We start from the raw sequence: 18,293 nt of genomic DNA on the forward strand, positions 1-18,293 counted from the left end.
GGATTATTTTCAGTTTATGGTCTCTAATGAAATGGTTAGGAAGGTTTAGATCCATCCTGGTTCCTTTGATGGCCTGGGGACATGTGATAAAATAGGCTTGGTAAATAATTAAGAACAAGTTGGTGTACCCTCTTTTGAAAAATCAGTAATCCCGGTGGTCTTCCGGGTGCGCTTCAAGGTTCTGGTTACCACCTTTAAAGCGCTCCATGGCTTAGGACCTGGTTACTTATGGGACCGCCTACTACCATCAACAGCCTCCCACCGACCAGTACGCTCCCACAGAGAGGGGCTCCTCCAGGTGCCGTCGGCCAAACAATGTCGGCTGTCAGCCCCTAGGGGGAGAGCCTTCTCTGTGGGGGCACCGACGATCTGGAATGAGCTCCCCCCAGAGATACGGAGGATTCCGGATCTGCGCACCTTCCGCCGCGAGTTGAAGACGCTTTTATTTCATCAAGCTGGCCTCGCCTAAATCTTCTCCCTTTTAAGTGTAAATTTTAAATTTTTAATGTATTTTAAAATTATGGGTATTTTAAATTATGGGTATTAATTCAGCCAAATTTATTTAATTCATTTTATTCGATTTTAAATTTTATATATCTATGTGTTTATTTCATGGCTGTGCACCGCCCTGAGTCCTTCGGGAGTAGGGCGGTATAGAAATTCAATAAAATAAATAAATAAATAAATAAATAAATAAATAAATAAATAAATAAATAAATAAATAAATAAATAAGATACTGCATAAGATTTCTATGAAAGATCATAAACTGTAGATGGCAAACTTGTGCCATTCCACAACCCTTTCAAAAGATGCTGTTCTTGCAATAGTAATAACATTATGCAAATATTACAGAAAGTAGATACTCTGCAATATTTTAGTCATATGCAAGCTTCTAAAATGTGACTGATTTCCAGCACTTGAATGTTAGGCAATCAAGCAATGAATACTTACATAATGGAGCAAATTCCAGATGTAATATATTATAAATTTAGTATCTTTATTTTCATACCATTACCCTGAAGAATTACATGCACATTTTTAGGAATATACTCAACTACTTAGCTTTGTAAATATGCTTATAAAAGTTATTAACCTATAATCTTACTAAAGTGTTTCAGGCAGACAAGGGATGGATAGAGTATTCTCAATGTAAAGGAGAAAGCACCAATATTCTCACTCACCTACACTGAAATCTGTTTACTTGTCTGCAGTTAATTCCTATCATGCTTAGAGAGAAAGCCAATTTGGTGTAGTGGTAAAGGCATCAAGATAGAAACCAGGAGATCAAGAGTTCTAAGTCTCGCTTTAGGCAGAAAACCAGCTGGGTCACCTTGGACCAGTCACTTACTCACAGCCCTAGGAAGCAGACAATGGCAAACCACTTCTGAAAAACTTTGCCAAGAAAACTGCAGGGACTTGTCCAGGCAGTTTCTGAGAATCGAACACGATTGAACAAAAGAAAAAAAAAGTACTTAAATACAGTCTGATTTACACGGAACTGTCACTATATAATTCATTATTTCAAAATAAATATTTAAACATGGCTATGACACTTAAACTTGAAGTCCTTAGTTCACATCTGGTAACAACCCACAGTGAAATCAGTATATGACCATAAATGCTATGGGTTGATTGACATCATGTGCATATTCTCCTATTTTGTTTGTTGTGTCCCTCTTGTTTCACTTCTATCAGATTGAGGTTAAATTTTACTAGATCTTTTCTCACAAATTTCATCCAAGGTCTTTTTTTAAAAAAAAGCTGGTCACTTTCCAACTAGGGCATGACTGGGCTAGCAATATGAAAGTTGGTATAAGGCCAAGTGACATGTGTATCCAAACCACCATATTTGGTGTTTGATTAGCTACCATACATTGGTTGCAGCACCATTCTTTTAACTGTTTCATTTTGTATTTTGCCATAGATTAAATCCTCTAATATTGCAATGGGCAGAAGGAGCTGCAACCAAGACAACAATCAGATAAAAGAACTCAGACTCTGAGACTGAGTTATAAATTGAATAAGCATCTCAAGCAAGACTTAGTTGTCACAAAAATAAAGGAAGGGCGGGGAAAGCGCATTCAGACTTGCAAGATACTGTTACTGTAATTTTATAATAAAACTAGTATTAGCATGCTTGACTTTGGTTTCCTAGTCTCTTCTACATTAAAAGGCTGACACATATTCAGCACAAGCAGCAGGTTTGGAAAACACTGAGTTTTTCAGTCATCTTGAAGCAAAATCCAAAATGTTGTACCATGTTTCAGCAGCATAGGTAGTATAATGATCAACAGAACAATGTATCTGAGTAGGAATGCCTATGTTGCTTTTTGCTAGCAAAAAGGTTAGTTAGTGCTCTAAACAATGGGAGAGCCCGGCCAATTCCACTGTTGGTATCACCTGTTAATTCACAGCTAATTTAGGTTCTTGGGCAAATGAATCTTAGTATTTAAATTGCTCAATTTGTCTCTAGTAGAATTAAGAACTAAGTAACCAGGGTTCTGCTCTGTCATAATTTGCATGGCTAGTGGTCAGGAATGATACTTGTAGATCCACAATATATCGAGGCCACTAGGTTGCTTATCCTATAATTTAGTTCAGGAATTATAGCTCAGCAACAGGCACATGCAGAGTTAATATTTTATACATGAAATTTAAGATCACATAAAACATAGAGTTTCCTCAAGGGTATTTATACTGCTGTTAACTGATTTTAAATACAGCTTCAACCAAACCCCATTTACCACTAAATTTGACAATACAGAGGCTACACATCTAATTCTCCACAGGGAAAAAAGCTCTTATGTTAATGGGCTTAAAAAACTGCTTTGTGATTCCTAGCACTGATTTCATGCATAATACAAGAAACGAGCACCAATCATGATCAGTTCATATGTAAGAAATAAACAGTAAAATTAGGGTTTCTATGATGATACAGGTAGTTCTTGACTTATGACTGTAACCAAACCTGGAATTATGATCGTACATTATTTAACTCAAATTTACGGCCACATCCTGGCTCTCCTAGATGCAGTCATTTTAAGCAACCACATGGATCATTGAATAGATGAAGGGAAAGAACTGCCTGCTGAAGAGATGCAGATAGATCCCCTCCATGCGTAGAAGGGAACTATAACACTGAGCTGGAGAAAAGAAGCTCGGATCTTTGTAATGCAAGCTTCTTTTCTCAGCCCAACACTGAAGTTCCCCTCCTGCTGGAGAGATTCTGTCCCAGCATTTTTGCTCCCAAAAAAGTTGGCTAAAAAAAAAGTCCCTCACAAGGGAATAAGTAGGTAGTGAGGCAGAGGTTGATGAATCCATGTTTCTGGGTATTCTAATCTTAGTGCATTTTGGTTAGGATTCTTTCACTAGTTCCAGGTCTACAGATGCAAACAGTGCTGTGACATTGAATGAAACCATAATATCATATTTTTCTATTATTAGGTCTTTGATTTTCTGGAGGCAATGTAGTGGGGAGTTGATAGAACATTCGCTCCCTTCTGAAGATGTCCAAGCTTTTTTCTAAGTTCTTTAGCTATATTAAGGGACGCGGTGGCTCAGTAGCTGAGCTTGTCAATCGAAAGGTCGGCAGGTTAGCGGTTCGAATCCCTAGTGCCGCGTAACGGGGTGAGTTCCCATTACTGGTCCCAGCTTCTGCCAACCTAGCAGTTCAAAAGAATGTAAAAAATGCAAGTAGAAAAATAGGGACCACCTTTAGTGGGAAGATAACAGCATTCTGTGCGCCTTTGGTGTTTAGTCATGCCAGCCACATGACCACGGAGACATCTTTGGACAGCGTTGCCTCTTTGGCTTTGAAACGGAGATGATCACCACCTCCTAGAGTCGGGAATAATTAGCACATACGTGTGAGGGGAACCTTTACCTTTAGCTATACTGTGTGTTGGGTTCCCTGGAAGCCATGTAATTGGATGAAGAGGTATATTGATTAAAATTCTTTGCAGCCTTACCAAATATACTATCAACTCCCCACATCATACTGGTCACTGACTGTAATAAAAGTTTGAAAATGAACCTTCTTAGTTACACTTGTTCTTCAGCATGATTAATGAGATAAGGAAAAGCCACAATTGCCAAACTGCTCCCTGGGCAACTGCAGGCAGAGGAGGCTACGATGACCAGTAACCAGGAGTCACAAGTGCTGCAGATCTCAAAAAAGGAAGAAACTGAGCTGCCAGTTCCCCCAGTACAAGGCTCACATGTGGAGGGGCAAGCAGAGCAAAGGCACTCTGTGAGGCTTCTCTGTAAAGAAAGGAACCTGCCCTTCCAAATGAGCATATCTGGGGTTGGTTCTATTTAAAAAGGACAGGAAGCTCAAGCCTTTGGTTGATTGTTTGTTAGCCTAGATCAGGGATCCCCAAACTTGGCAGCTTTAAGACTTGTGGACTTCAACTCCTAGAATTCTCCAGCCAGCTATGCTGCCAAATTTGAAGACTTCTGGCCTAGATTCTATGTGTCTTGTCTTTTCTCTTGAAATTTTATGTTATTTGAGTCTTGAAATCTTGTGACTGTGACTCTGGACCGGCTGACAACTCAACTACGATGCTTGGTCCCTTAGATTTTGCTTGACCCTTGTGCCTTGTGTTTGGGATTTGGACTCTCTCTCTCAAGGCAAACTTACTGGACTTTGAGAGACTTCGTTTCTCTTATTTCTATGTATTTCAGCATGCACCTTTCCTTTGCCACTTACTATTTCTGTGAAAACATTGTAGTAAAGTTTGTAAATCTCTGGGTGTGAGAAAGATATTTCATGGCCTGAAGCAGCACAGAGTCAAGTCAGGAGAGAAAAAATAAACAGTGCAGAAAAATTATAATATGAATTATTTATTTATTTATTTTATTGAATTTTTATACCGCCCTTCTCCTGCTGGACTCAGGGCGGTGAACAGCCAAGAATAAAAAACCTCCGATACAAAATTTAAAATTATTAAAAGAATTAAACAAATTTTGGCCCAGAATTAAAACTGCTAGTCGGTATATGTTATGAGAAACAAACTGGAATTTCTAATAATTTCCAGCACAAAAAGTAAAGAGGAAAGAGGAATATCTTTTTATGTTGGATTACCTACCAAACTAAATATTAAATTACTGACCTATAGACATAAGTTAAAGATTACTTTTTAATTATCTTCCCTTCAAATGACTTTCTCCTTAAACAGTATAACAACCTAAAAATGAACTAAGACCTATAGAATTTAGAAAACAGAAATCATGCAATCCAAATTCTAAAAGGAAAAAAAGCATCTGTTTACAGAAATTCTATCAGACGGAAATACAGTATACAGGCAGACCATGACTTACCACCACAATTAAACCCAAAATTTCTGTTGCTAAGCCATAGCTATTAAGTAAATTTTGCCCCATTTTACATTTTTTGCCAAAATTGTTAAGTGAATCACTGCAGCTGTTAGTAAGACATTCTTAGATTCTGCACTGACTTTGTCAGGAGGTTACAAAATGTGGTCACATGACCCCAGGGCACTGCAACTGTCATAAATATGAGCCAGTTGCCAAGCGTCTGAATTTTGATCATGTGACCATGGATGCTGCAATAGTTGTAACTGTGAAAAGTGGTCATAATTTGCTTTTTTCAGTGTTGTAGCTTTGAACAGTCACTAAACAAATGTTCTAAGTTGAGGAGTACCTATAATGCAAGTAATAAATATAAGTGCATCCTTTCCCCAGGATATTGGTATGCTGACTTTTTGATATCTTTCAAATAAGTTAATCTAACTGATCTGCCTGAGAACACATCCTTATGAGAATGCCAGACCTCTGTGGTATTACAACATCAACTAGGTTTGACAACTGAATAGATTTTTTTTTCAGCTGTGGTATAATTAAAATGGGGGGGGGAGTGATTTTTGCAACTGTGATGCTTGGCAGAGTAATTGAGTATCATGACTCACTCAGCAGCCTCATATAGATGTTAAAAAGGAAAGGAGAAAACACTAATCCCTATGACTCCCCACATAGTAGGGGCCAAAGGTGGGGCCTCTCCTCCTCAGTCATTACAAACCAGAATCACCAACTGGAATTGTCTGGGAAAGAAACTTATAACAAACCTGACAGCAATAATCTCTGCACCTGTAGATTTATTTCTTGACAGATAAACTATGGAAGAATTTATGGGTAGACAGCATGAAGTGGGAATACAAGTCTTAGCTGATAATAAAGAAATTAAGGATTATAAAATGGAGTTTAAAGTCAGAGTGGAAACAGAAATGATGAATCAAGAGATGAAAAAGGACTTGGGTGAAGATTTATTTTTGAATTTACAAAATGTTTTTAACTCCTTGAAACAATCTTTGAGATGGAAGAAGGTAAGTCTGCAGGGAGATTCAATCCTATGACAGCAATTTGATGGGTTAACAATTAATCTTTCAAAGCAAAAATAAAGAATTCAGAGTCAACTAGTTTGATCAGGGTTAAAATATGGAATATTTTTATAAAAATCTGGAAAACCTTTTTGGATTTTTTTGCCAACATTTGGATAGAAATTACAACAATTTGGGTGTTTTGAATAGAGGCGAAGGGGTATGGAAAGAAGTAAACCATGTACAAGTAGTTCTTGGTTAACAACAGTAACTGGGACCAGAATTTCCATCACTAAACAATGAGCTGTACAACGCAATGTCACGTGACTGTGTGGCTTAGTGACCACAATCCTAGCAGTCCCGTTTGCCATTGTTAAAAGAGAATCACAGATTGTTAAGCAAGGACCTCCTTGTGATTTCAGTTTGCATTATCTTTTAGCACTGTAAAAAGCGTTACTAAAAAGTATTATCTTTTAAAAAACTAACTCCCACCAGCACTAGCTAACAGACTAACAGAATAATTTACTGGCAAACAAGAGATCTACTATCTTCATACTGGGTATAACAAACTGCCATGCCAGCTACATGCATATCACATCCTCAACTATCTGTGTATCTAATAACGGTGTATTGTCCCCATCCACAAGCTGCACTAGAGGTTTTGCCTTCATCCTTCAAAAAATTAATTGTTTCCAAACTACAATTTTTATGTGAATGATTTCCACCCTTTTTTCTTTTAAGGTCTTAATTCCCCATAACAATACAGGATCTATATTACAAGCAGTGGGATGCAAAATTCTCATATTATGACCTTTTTTAAAAAAAATCACCAAATGCTAATAAGGAGAAAATTTACAAAGGTGTTTTCAGACTTCCAACAGTTGTTGACTTGGCCAAAACGTGGGAAAAAAATGTGGCTGCCAAGTACATTGTGCACAGAAACCAAAAGGATGTCCTTACATGCCCCAATATTGTATATGGTAATAGAAAACATTTTCAGCACCTGCACAATCTACTAGCACACAGCTTTTATTGGTAGAAAAAAATTCTCAGAAACTGTGTGGCAGTGAGCCAGAAGTGAGTTTGTTGCATGTTAAAAGGCTGCATTCCTTTCCGTCAAGTGAAAGAGATTTACCAATCATGCATTGACAGTAAGGCAGCTGCAGAGTTACCCAAAAGAGAAACCCAATTCTCAGAACAGTCAGCACAACGTTTTCAAATGTTTTATGAAGAAAGTGTTGTTGTTGTTCTTGTTGTTGCTTTACAGTGCGAGGTTTTGGTGAATCAAAATTTGATTAAACCCCAAATACCCCATTCAAATAATGCCACGGATTAGTCAGGCAAAAGTTGATGGACAGCCAAACAACAAGACTCCAGGATTCATTCCGGTAGGTTAGAAGCCTTTGTTGGGAGTCCTGAAAAATATATTTTTTGAAACAAAGGATCTTCTGTGAGGTTGCTTTTTCATGAGCCTGCCCTAAATGGCAAGAGTAATATGTCAGTGTCTTGAGTATAGAACTGAAAGACAGGGGACTTTCACACCACTAGGGAAAGATTCAAAGACTCAAAATCAAAATTTACATCCTCCATAAATATCACCCAAAGAGTTCCACAAGAAAACTTCCAATTCAACTAGACTTACGTTAGTCCTTAAAACTCTCAAATAATATACCAATGTGTTCTAAAAAATCTACTTTATTTTCACAAATGATAGCAATCATACAGTGGGGCAAAAAAGTATTTAGTCAGCCACCAATTGTGCAAGTTCTCCCACTTAAAAAGATGAGAGAGGCCTGTAATTGTCATCATAGGTAGACCTCAACTATGAGAGACAAAATGAGAAAACAAATCCAGACAATCACATTGTCTGATTTGGAAAGAATTTATATGCAAATTATGGTGGAAAGTAAGTATTTGGTCAATATCAAAAGTTCATCTCAATACTTTGTTATATATCCTTTGTTGGCAATGACAGAGGTCAAACGTTTTCTGTAAGTCTTCACAAGGTTGGCACACACTGTTGCGGTATGTTGGCCCATTCCTCCATGCAGATCTCCTCTTAGAGCAGTGATGTTTTGGGGCTGTCGCTGGGCAACACGGACTTTAAACTCCCTCCAAAGGTTTTCTATGGGGTTGAGATCTGGAGACTGGCTAGGCCACTCCAGGACCTTGAAATGCTTCTTACAAAGCCACTCCTTCGTTGCCCGGGCGGTGTGTTTGGGATCATTATCATGCTGAAAGACCCAGCCACGTTTCATCTTCAATGCCCTTGCTGATAGAAGGAGGTTTGCACTCAAAATCTCACGATACATGGCCCCATTCATTCTTTCCTGTACACGGATCAGTCGTCCTGGTCCCTTTGCAGAGAAACACCCCCAAAGCATGATATTGTCACCCCCATGCTTCACAGTAGGTATGGTGTTCTTTGGATGCAACTCAGCATTCTCTCTCCTCCAAACATGACGAGTTGTGTTTCTACTAAACAGTTCTACTTTGGTTTCATCTGACCATATGACATTCTCCCAATCCTCTTCTGGATCATCCAAATGCTCTCTAGCAAACTTCAGACGGGCCCGGACATGTACTAGCTTAAGCAGGGGGACACGTCTGGCACTGCAGGACCTGAGTTCCTGGCGGCATAGTGTGTTACTGATGGTAGCCTTTGTTACGTTGGTCCCAGCTCTCTGCAGGTCATTCACTAGGTCCCCCCGTGTGGTTCTGGGATTTTTGCTCACCGTTCTTGTGATCATTTTGACCCCACGGGGTGAGATCTTGCATGGAGCCCCAGATCGAGGGAGATTATCAGTGGTCTTGTATGTCTTCCATTTTCTAATTATTGCTCCCACAGTTGATTTCTTCATACCAAGCTGCTTGCCTATTGCAGATTCAGTCTTCCCAGCTTGGTGCAGGTCTACAATTTTGTTTCTGGTGTCCTTCGACAGCTCTTTGATCTTCACCATAGAGGAGTTTGGAGTGTGACTGTTTGAGGTTGTGGACAGGTGTCTTTTATACTGATAACAAGTTCAAACAGGTGCCATTAATACAGGTAATGAGTGGAGGAGCCTCTTAAAGAAGAAGTTACAGGTCTGTGAGAGCCAGAAATCTTGCTTGTTTGTAGGTGACCAAATACTTATTTTCCACCATAATTTGCAAATAAATTCTTTCCAAATCAGACAATGTGATTGTCTGGATTTGTTTTCTCATTTTGTCTCTCATAGTTGAGGTCTATCTATGATGACAATTACAGGCCTCTCTCATCTTTTTAAGTGGGAGAACTTGCACAATTGGTAGCTGACTAAATAGTTTTTTGCCCCACTGTAGGTCAACATAACAGACATGAAACTAGAACTAATCCATTTTGCTTCTGTCAATGGTTAACATGCTATAATATTTTTCTGTGTTTTAAAATATTTTATTTTTCAAACCACTGCAATCATGTAACTTTCAGCAATTTACAATGGAAAACATCCATAACATCAAAATGCAATTATGCAATCATAACAAATATTTAAACTTACCTTAAAACGGAAGCACATAAATAATTTCTAAAGTGCTCTCTTCATTCATTAAAAAGGCTCCCTGCAAGAACTCCATTTTAACCTGCTTCCAGAAGGCAAACAGCCTTCCTTCTGGTGATAAAAGCTATTCTACAACACAGGGGCCTTAATGGAGAAGCATCTTCTCCTGGCTTTGGCTCCTCTGATCATTTAATAGTGGAGAACTCTAAACAGTTTTTTAATGTGTGGATGGTACCAGACTTATTAATTCCAATTGAAGGAGGCAGTCCTGCTGGTATCTTAGTACCAAGTCATAAACTCAACTATTTAAATTGCTCTTAAAACAACTGACAGCTAATGCAGGACTCACAGCACAGATGTAATATGTTCTGGGTGTCTAGCACCCATTAGCAAATGGGTTTTTGAATTTTCGTCCAAATGGTATTTAAAAGCAATGCCGCATAGAACATGCTGTAGTAGTCCCACCAGGTAGTGATGAGTTACTGTTGCTAAATCCTTGTTTTGATATTAATACAGATTCAGCGGTACAAATTGAAATCTGTTGTTTTTTTAAAAAATCCACACAGGTGGCATTTAAAAAGATGCTTAATAAACATGGGTTTTGCTGAATTATCACTCAAAGGTTCCTCTCGCTTGTGTTAAGTAATTAATGAAAAATATCTAGTTTTATGAGAGAAAAATCAAGCAAATTACTGTATAGGTCTTATTAGAAATAATTAATGAGAACATCAATGTTACATTAGAAAAGTAAGAGGCAGCTTATAGCAAAGGCTATTTACTGAAATTAAATGCACAGTAAAATGAAACATTTGAAACAAAATTATGAATTTTAAAGCTAGCATTCATTTTCTGTAATGAGATTTTCTTTTAAACATAATGCATGGCATATTCAAAATAAAAAATATGAGAATCCATTTAGTAATTGCATATGAACAATGACTGGAATGTAATATAATATAAAGCCACGGGATGGAATGGAATGGAATGGGATGGGATGCGATGGGATGGGATGGGATGGGAATGGGAATGGGAATGGGAAGCCTCTGAATCAGCCACCTCTGGTTTAAATACAAAAGTCTGACTTTCTGATTGCCTAGTCAAATTCCATCTGCCTACAGCTCCAACTTCTCAAATGTAAGAAGAGAAAGGAAAGAAAATTGCTCTCCAGCCTAAATCCAATCTAACCAAAAGCTTTTGTTCTTTTCTACAGTTTATTGTTTGTCACTGCAGAAAGCTTGATTAGAAAATGTGAATTATAATTTTGATCTGGAAACTTCACAAATTTTACCAAAAATACCAAGCACATAGGGTCTTCTGAGCTTAAGAATAGAACCGCACATACTATTTTAAGTTTATAGTAGAAAAATGGTCTTTTATTAAAGCTTTAACAGATCCACACTTACTTAGCTTCAGCATTGAATTTATAATGGGACAGACAAGCTGATGCCCTCTATTTCTTTTTTATTTTACTTTCCATTCTTCCTGTTCTCTGGCACATTGAATGAAGAATTAGTCCAAAACTTCTGGAAGGTCTCAAACTGCCCACTCTACCACCTGGGAAAGACACTCTTATTGTGAAGCTACTGAGTGCAGCTGCCCTCCGTCAATCTGCTCTTGAAGGGTTATTATTCTACTTGAATTCAAAAGATCAAGATTCATGACTCAGCTAAACTAGGTCTATTCTGAAATGCTTCAATCCTAGAATTAAAGTACATCTGACATTTAAAGCAATTTATTTGGAAGCTATGAGGACAGAGATGTCAAATATGCCTTGCTTTTCTCCTTGCATTAATTACTATTTGCTGCCGCCAACTATGGTTTTCAGTACAAATTTTTTCCAACTCAATTCACAATTTAAAGGGAATTGCATAAGCCATGCTCTAAAAATATCTACTTCCTCTCTGATACACCCTCCAAAATCATAGTGGATAAAATTTAGCTCTAGGATAGCTTTCTTTAGCAAGGCTAAATAAAAATAAGAATTACAAGTTACCATTTTGCAAAGTCTGTGCCCGCGACTCCTTTCCCAAGTTGACATGAAATCCTCCAACAGTTTGAGTTTTTCCTGCTGCTACAAGAAAAAGAAAAGAAAAAGCTGTCAAATATAACAAATTAATGGCAACATTTCAATACATCTTGCCCAGACTCTCTTTTGCTAAGTATTTCAACCTAACAAACATCAATAGTCCTAGACTCTGAGACTCCTCTTATGTGATTATGAACCTCAAGCTGCTACTGCAGCTTTTTTTCCTTTCTTTTTGGCATCTTTCTCAGCCTCTAAAGTTCAAGTTATCAACGTATTTTTTGTAAATAAGCTGCATATATTATTCATATATAACGTGTACATAGGCTGCTCAAAAACAATTTCACAGATTCATATTATATTAGAGTTCTCAGAGGCATACTACACACTAATTACTATAATGTTTACAGGTTTGACACCTTTCCGAAATGTAACCAGCCCTGTTCTGTACTTGACCTTAATCTTTCTCTTCTCCCAATACCTCATCTCTACCATTTCTGATTTTGCTTTTATCAATCCTACTAATCAGATCAGATTTATCAAGTCCAGCATTCCTATTTCTTACGCTGACAAATCAGGTATCCCTGGAAATCCAATAAGTGGTATATGAAAGCTATATATACTTCCCAACAACTGGCATCAGTAGTGTACTACCTCTCAAGCAAGGAAGGTTCCAACATAATTAAGAGACACTGATGGGCTTATCCTCTGATTTTAGATGTCATGGAAGATGTCTAAGAAATTCTTTGAAGCTAAGTATTGTACATTATCAAAGCTATGCAAATAGTCTACAATGTTGTTTGGCCATTAATACACCCCTTTCTAATCTTAAACTAATGCCAATCTCTTATTTTCATCACCATGAAAAGCACAGACTTTTTTGGACAATAGTTATGAGCAACCCTGGCTGACAGTGTTTTCCTCTATCAGTAACAACAAAGGGAATAGTTCTTGTAAGGATTTGCCTTAAAGATTTGTTACTTCTGTGGTCGTATCTACAGCCCTCTGTTGAGTTGAAATAATTAAGTCATCTTAATTTGTTGACAAATCTAGATAAGAATGCAAGTCCTCCCATCCAAAGTGAACATTATAATAACTACTCTACTGTCTACCTTATTTTAAGCATTAAAGATAATGTGAAGTACTTTATACTGTTTGGACATTAGATTTGTTCATAAATACTGAACATTATGTGAATGAGCTACATGCCTGATGAGAGAAAAAGGCTGGGCAGTTTATACAGCTCAACCATCTTGTTGGTATGATACCATTGGGAAACCAGCACTGTTAGTGGAGGAGCAATTATGACAGAAATAAGAACACAACCAATTAGCTGTGGGTAACCAATTCTCATCTATCAAAAACTGGGTCCAAAAACTACAATACTGCATTTAACAGACTGACACTCTCAAGCACATATATTCATAGATGAACAAATGTCCCTGAAGTATTTCTTTAGATTTTTGGTTAAAATTTTTGGTTAAAATATGTCAGGATGGGTTATTTCCCTCACTGTTATTCCAGAGAATTTTATAGAACCTATAGAACTTCTATAGAACCTATAAGGGCTAAGGCAATCGGCAGCTCGCTCAGGGAAGAGTGGCGACCGGCGGCGGTTCAAAGACTGCTTCACAGCTGATGAGCGCTAAAGGAGGGGGGCGTGTGCACGAGCGCACGTGCGGCGTTTTCAGTTTTAAACTGAACTGGCCAGCTCGCAGTACCAAGAAATAAGGAAAGGAAAGAAAAAACCTGAAAAGTAGAATCCAGATGGGTCAGGAATGGTGATAATACAGAGAAATTGTCAATAAGTCTCCTCAGATCAACTGAGTCGAAAAACTGGAGTCGATGGAGGCATATGGAGGCGTGGCCAACAAATTTATGACTCAGTCTCCAGGCAGATCTACTGTATCAAACCCATTCCTGACCCACTCCGCAGCCAATTGGGAGAAAAGATATTTTGCAAAGCACATCAGAGGAAGCAAAGTACCCCTTCTTGAAGTATTAAAGCAGCCACATTCTTTCAATGCTTTGGTTGCTTTGAAGGGTTATTCCAGGTCATCTATATGTATGTGAATATGCAAATATATTTTACTAATTTTTAGGCTATTTGCAATTACTCATGCAAACTGTCAATCCAGACTTTCATCAGCAAAAACTCTCAGGCAATTCAGAATGTGGTTTTCATTTTATAACGCTGCAAGTTTCTCTTTCTCTTGTCTTCTAAAGCAGTATTTTTCAACCTTGGCAAGTTTAAGATGTGTGGGCTTCAACTTTTCCATGCTGACTGGGAATTCTGGGAGTTGAAATTCACGTCTTAAAGTTGTCAAGATAGAAAAACACTGTGCTAAAGGAAATGCAAAGTAGAAGAGTTATACATCTTATTTTTTTTATTAGTTGCCCATTGAAAAGATAAAATGTGTTCCACTGCTATGAACATCTGGCTTCAGCTGAAATCCAGCACATTGGGGCTCTTATCAAATCTATAACATTCAATAGACTGAAAACTGTTCTGTTTTTGACTGCTTTTAATGAACAAAGATAGGTTTATTCATTTTTGGTCAAGCATGTAAACAAATTCCAATGCTAAGCAACATTTTGTTTTGTTTTGTTTTATGATAATATTAATAAGACTTTCGTTTGATTTGTTTCATTTGTTATGGTTTTTGTCTAGTTTATTTATATTTGTTTATCACACTGAATGGACACTGACAGCAATAGAAACTGTAAATATAGTTTCACATTTCTGTCATTTTACAATCAAATAAATTTCCTTTGAGAATAAGCCGAGGAAAATGTATATGTCAAAGTAACTATGGTAAACATTTAAAGGAAAAAAAAAGCAAGACAGTACATAGATCTATCGGTACATTAAACACTACAACATCTCAAGTTTTTCATATTCTTAAGATAGTCTGATAAAATTGCAGAGAAATAGCATTACTGCAACAAAAGCAACACTTTTCTGACACTTTAAAGATTAATATAGTCATCTATTAATGTTTACAAAATAAAATAATCATACTTTAGTTCATATGACTATCAGAATGCATATTTAATCAATTGTAAAATAACCATAGATTTCAGTAGCTACACTGGGAAGCAATGAAAAATCAAAATACGGCATGGCAATTTACATAAACTGTAAATATACTTTCTCACTTTTAGCCTACTGTTTAGTCTACTGTTATAAAACTGTAATAGTCTGAAATTCTAGCTACTGACCAGTAAAATGCACTACATGACCAATTTCATCCTTACAGAGGACTCTTCAGGCGTACTCTCCATGCTAGTTGTTCCATGTTTAACCCTTCAAGGGGATATGAATCCATAGGCCTTGCACTTGTTGACTCAACAATTCATTTAGCACATCTTACCCTGGCTGTCAGTAGCTTGCAGGAAGGTTGATTTTACAGATGTTAATGTGAGAGCTTATTTAAAAAGTTGTACTGTTCTTGCATATCTTCAGTTCAACACACTTTCAATTCATGTCACATAATTTCTCAGAGACCTGACAGACAGACACAACACATACATAGCACCCTTCTTCCGGTCCCAAGAAGCCCCATTAAAAGGCAGATGATCAAATTCTTGATCTTATAAAACCAACTTTGCAGTATAAAAGGGGATCAATGCAGGCCTAATTCAGAAGTCAGCGTTTTCACAATCACCAAAGTATCTTCTGGAGGATTTTAAGTAAGCCTTTATTGTTGTCATGAAGGTTATTAGGAGATTACTCCTGAGGCATGATACAAGACTGACACCTGGAGGAAACTATAAGAGGCACAGTAAGAGCTCTAAGTATTTGTTATGGATTTTCACTAGCAATATTCTTACAAACATGCTCCTCTTTCAAGGCAAGCAACATTAATGCAAACCTTGGAAAAGAGTTTGAAGTGATATACCAGTAAATAATAAAAACAGGTACACAAAATACACTAAAGCTAAATGAGAAAAGAAAAAAAAAGAAATGTAACTAAATCTACTTTACATAATACCTTTCTCTCCATATTTTTCTATCCGTTCAAATCATCCTCGTTTCTATCATATCCATACATATTTTACATTTTATTTTTTTGTTCATTAGACTTCTCACTTCTCTCTTTTTTAGGATTTAATCAGTTACCCAGCCATAACTTTCTCCGTCTTCGCCATTTGCTCTACTTTATGTATTTTAAAGTTCAATTCATACTTATTCTCTCCATATGACTAACAAACTTGTTTTGTAGTGAATTAACTTTTGTCACTTAATCATCTGCATTACTAATCTGAATTTGTTTTAACCACATATGTTAAGTATTCCATTCCTAGTTCATTAATTTTTCTCCTGAAACAGTCAATTCTCACTTCCAAATAACTTATTTATTTATTAAATATATACCTGTTTTAATAAGAACTTCCAAATAACAAGGTGAGTATAAACAAACAGTACAAAAAATATTTTTACTTCCATTAACAAATACTCATCTCTTGCAACTGACGCATTTTTATCTCTATATTTCTATAAAAGTATTTTCATTTATTTTGATATCTTTAGTAAAATTTTGTTTATTTATTCCAAGTTTTTGCCATTAAAATATCACTTGCAAATATTCAGTCCATTTTCCTAATCAAGCACGATTATTTTTGTCATTATTAAATTAATTTTCAGATCCTGACCTATACTCTTTGCATTATATAATATGTTTAATATTTGCTACAAATCATTTGGGTTCTTAGCTAATAACAAGGCATGCAGCACATACACATTCATGTTCCCAATCAACACATATCTAATGTTATCACATGGTTTTCTTATACATTTGTCCATCAACACAGTAAACAGGCAAGGAAAAGTCACTTATTTATCTTGCTCTTAGATCTATGTTGAAAAATTCTGTGAGCACACCACTTATTCTCTCACCTGCTTTACTTTCGTCATACACCATTCATGCATTCAATAACCAAACTCTATTTCCATAATTTGTGCAAAGCTCCATTGTTCAAACTTATTCACTTCATCATTCATTTTTTCTCAATCAACAATCATACAATTAATTTTCTGCTTCACCTCCATATATTTCTCAGTTACCTATTGAAGTGCAAACAAAAAAGCTACATAGTAATGTGCTCAGTGTTGTTTCTAACACACATCGAGCCATACTGGTTTTTTAACAAATATTATAAAACAATAATACTACTTTTATAAAATCCCAGGGCTAGTATAGCCATAATCCCCCAGAAATAGTCAGATTCAAGAGATTGGGCAGAAAATTATACATCAATAACATCTTATACATTTCTTATACATTTGTCTTAAACATTTTGTTTGTTAAATTTATATGCTGTTCAACTCACACAACTCTGAACAGCTTACAACATCATAAAACAACAAAAAATAACAATTAGGTTAAAAGCATTAAAAACATCAAGCATTAACAATTAAAACATTAAAAGTGAACAAAAACTGGATTAAAAAGGGACTAAAACATTAATGGTATAGAAGTGGGATTAATTTTTCCCCACAAATCTATTTATCTGTGTTAAAATATTATTTCAGAAACATCAATGATTCACAAGACCAAATCATATCAATCAATTGACCCAGGTTTTTTACATTGCTAGCAACGAAAATCTGATATTCATCCTTCCCAATTCAGTTTTTGGGTGTGTGTGGTGGCGGGAGAGGGAGGGCTAGTAGATTCATAATCTTAAAACCAATATAACTGATTTAACATTTTTGTGACATGCATCTTTTGTCGTATCCACATTTGCACACTTAGCAAATTACTCCACCTGAAGATGATTTATCATCTCACCTACTACCACCACCATCACAATTTTTTTACATTACAATACATTACAAGCAACCACTTCTATATTAAACTAGCCCGTAATAGGCCAATTCACCCTAATGAATAGTCATTAGAGCAGTAGTGGCGCAGTGGTTAGAATGCAGTATTGCAGGCTAATTTAGCTCCCTGCCAGGAATTCAATCCTGACCAGCTCAAGTGTCGAGCCACCACAACAGCGTTACAGAGACCCGCTACCGGCATGGGGCCACGGTCCCTGGGCACCCCCCCTCCAGCAACATCCCTGGGGATTACCGCCTGTGCAGGCTGCATTTGATGGAACTGCAGGAAAGGTGGCACTGTTCCTGAGTCAGGTAATAAGCCATATGGACCTTTATGGCAGATTATATCCTTCGCAGTGGTCCATGGTCGTGGCGGTCACAGCAGTGCTCACGGGGGAGGCAGCTGAATGGGTTGCCGATTTACATAGTGAACACGCCCGCGAGTTAACAGATCTGGGCCTGTTCCTTGAAGCATTACGCAATAGGTTCGAGGATGAAACTCGGACCCAGGTCATCGAAGGTGAATTGGTCAACCTACGACAGCGTGGTCGCCCTGCCAAGGATTATGTCAAGGAGTTCCGTAATC

General features: G+C 37.1%; 1 protein-coding gene across 1 annotated transcript in view; it reads right to left on the bottom strand.

Annotated features, from left to right (window-relative positions):
- Positions 1 to 18,293, bottom strand: part of BRF1 (BRF1 general transcription factor IIIB subunit) — a 243,669-nt gene that overhangs the window by 210,805 nt on the left and 14,571 nt on the right. The window contains exon 2 of the mRNA XM_070931601.1: positions 11,848 to 11,925. Coding sequence (XP_070787702.1) covers positions 11,848 to 11,925 — 78 coding nt within the window. The remainder of the gene's footprint in view (positions 1 to 11,847; positions 11,926 to 18,293) is intronic.

The sequence above is a fragment of the Pituophis catenifer genome, unplaced genomic scaffold (genome assembly GCF_029215685.1).
Source record: "Pituophis catenifer annectens isolate HBS135680 unplaced genomic scaffold, rPitCat1.0.hap2 SCAF_1, whole genome shotgun sequence".
NCBI classification, from domain to species: domain Eukaryota; kingdom Metazoa; phylum Chordata; class Lepidosauria; order Squamata; family Colubridae; genus Pituophis; species Pituophis catenifer.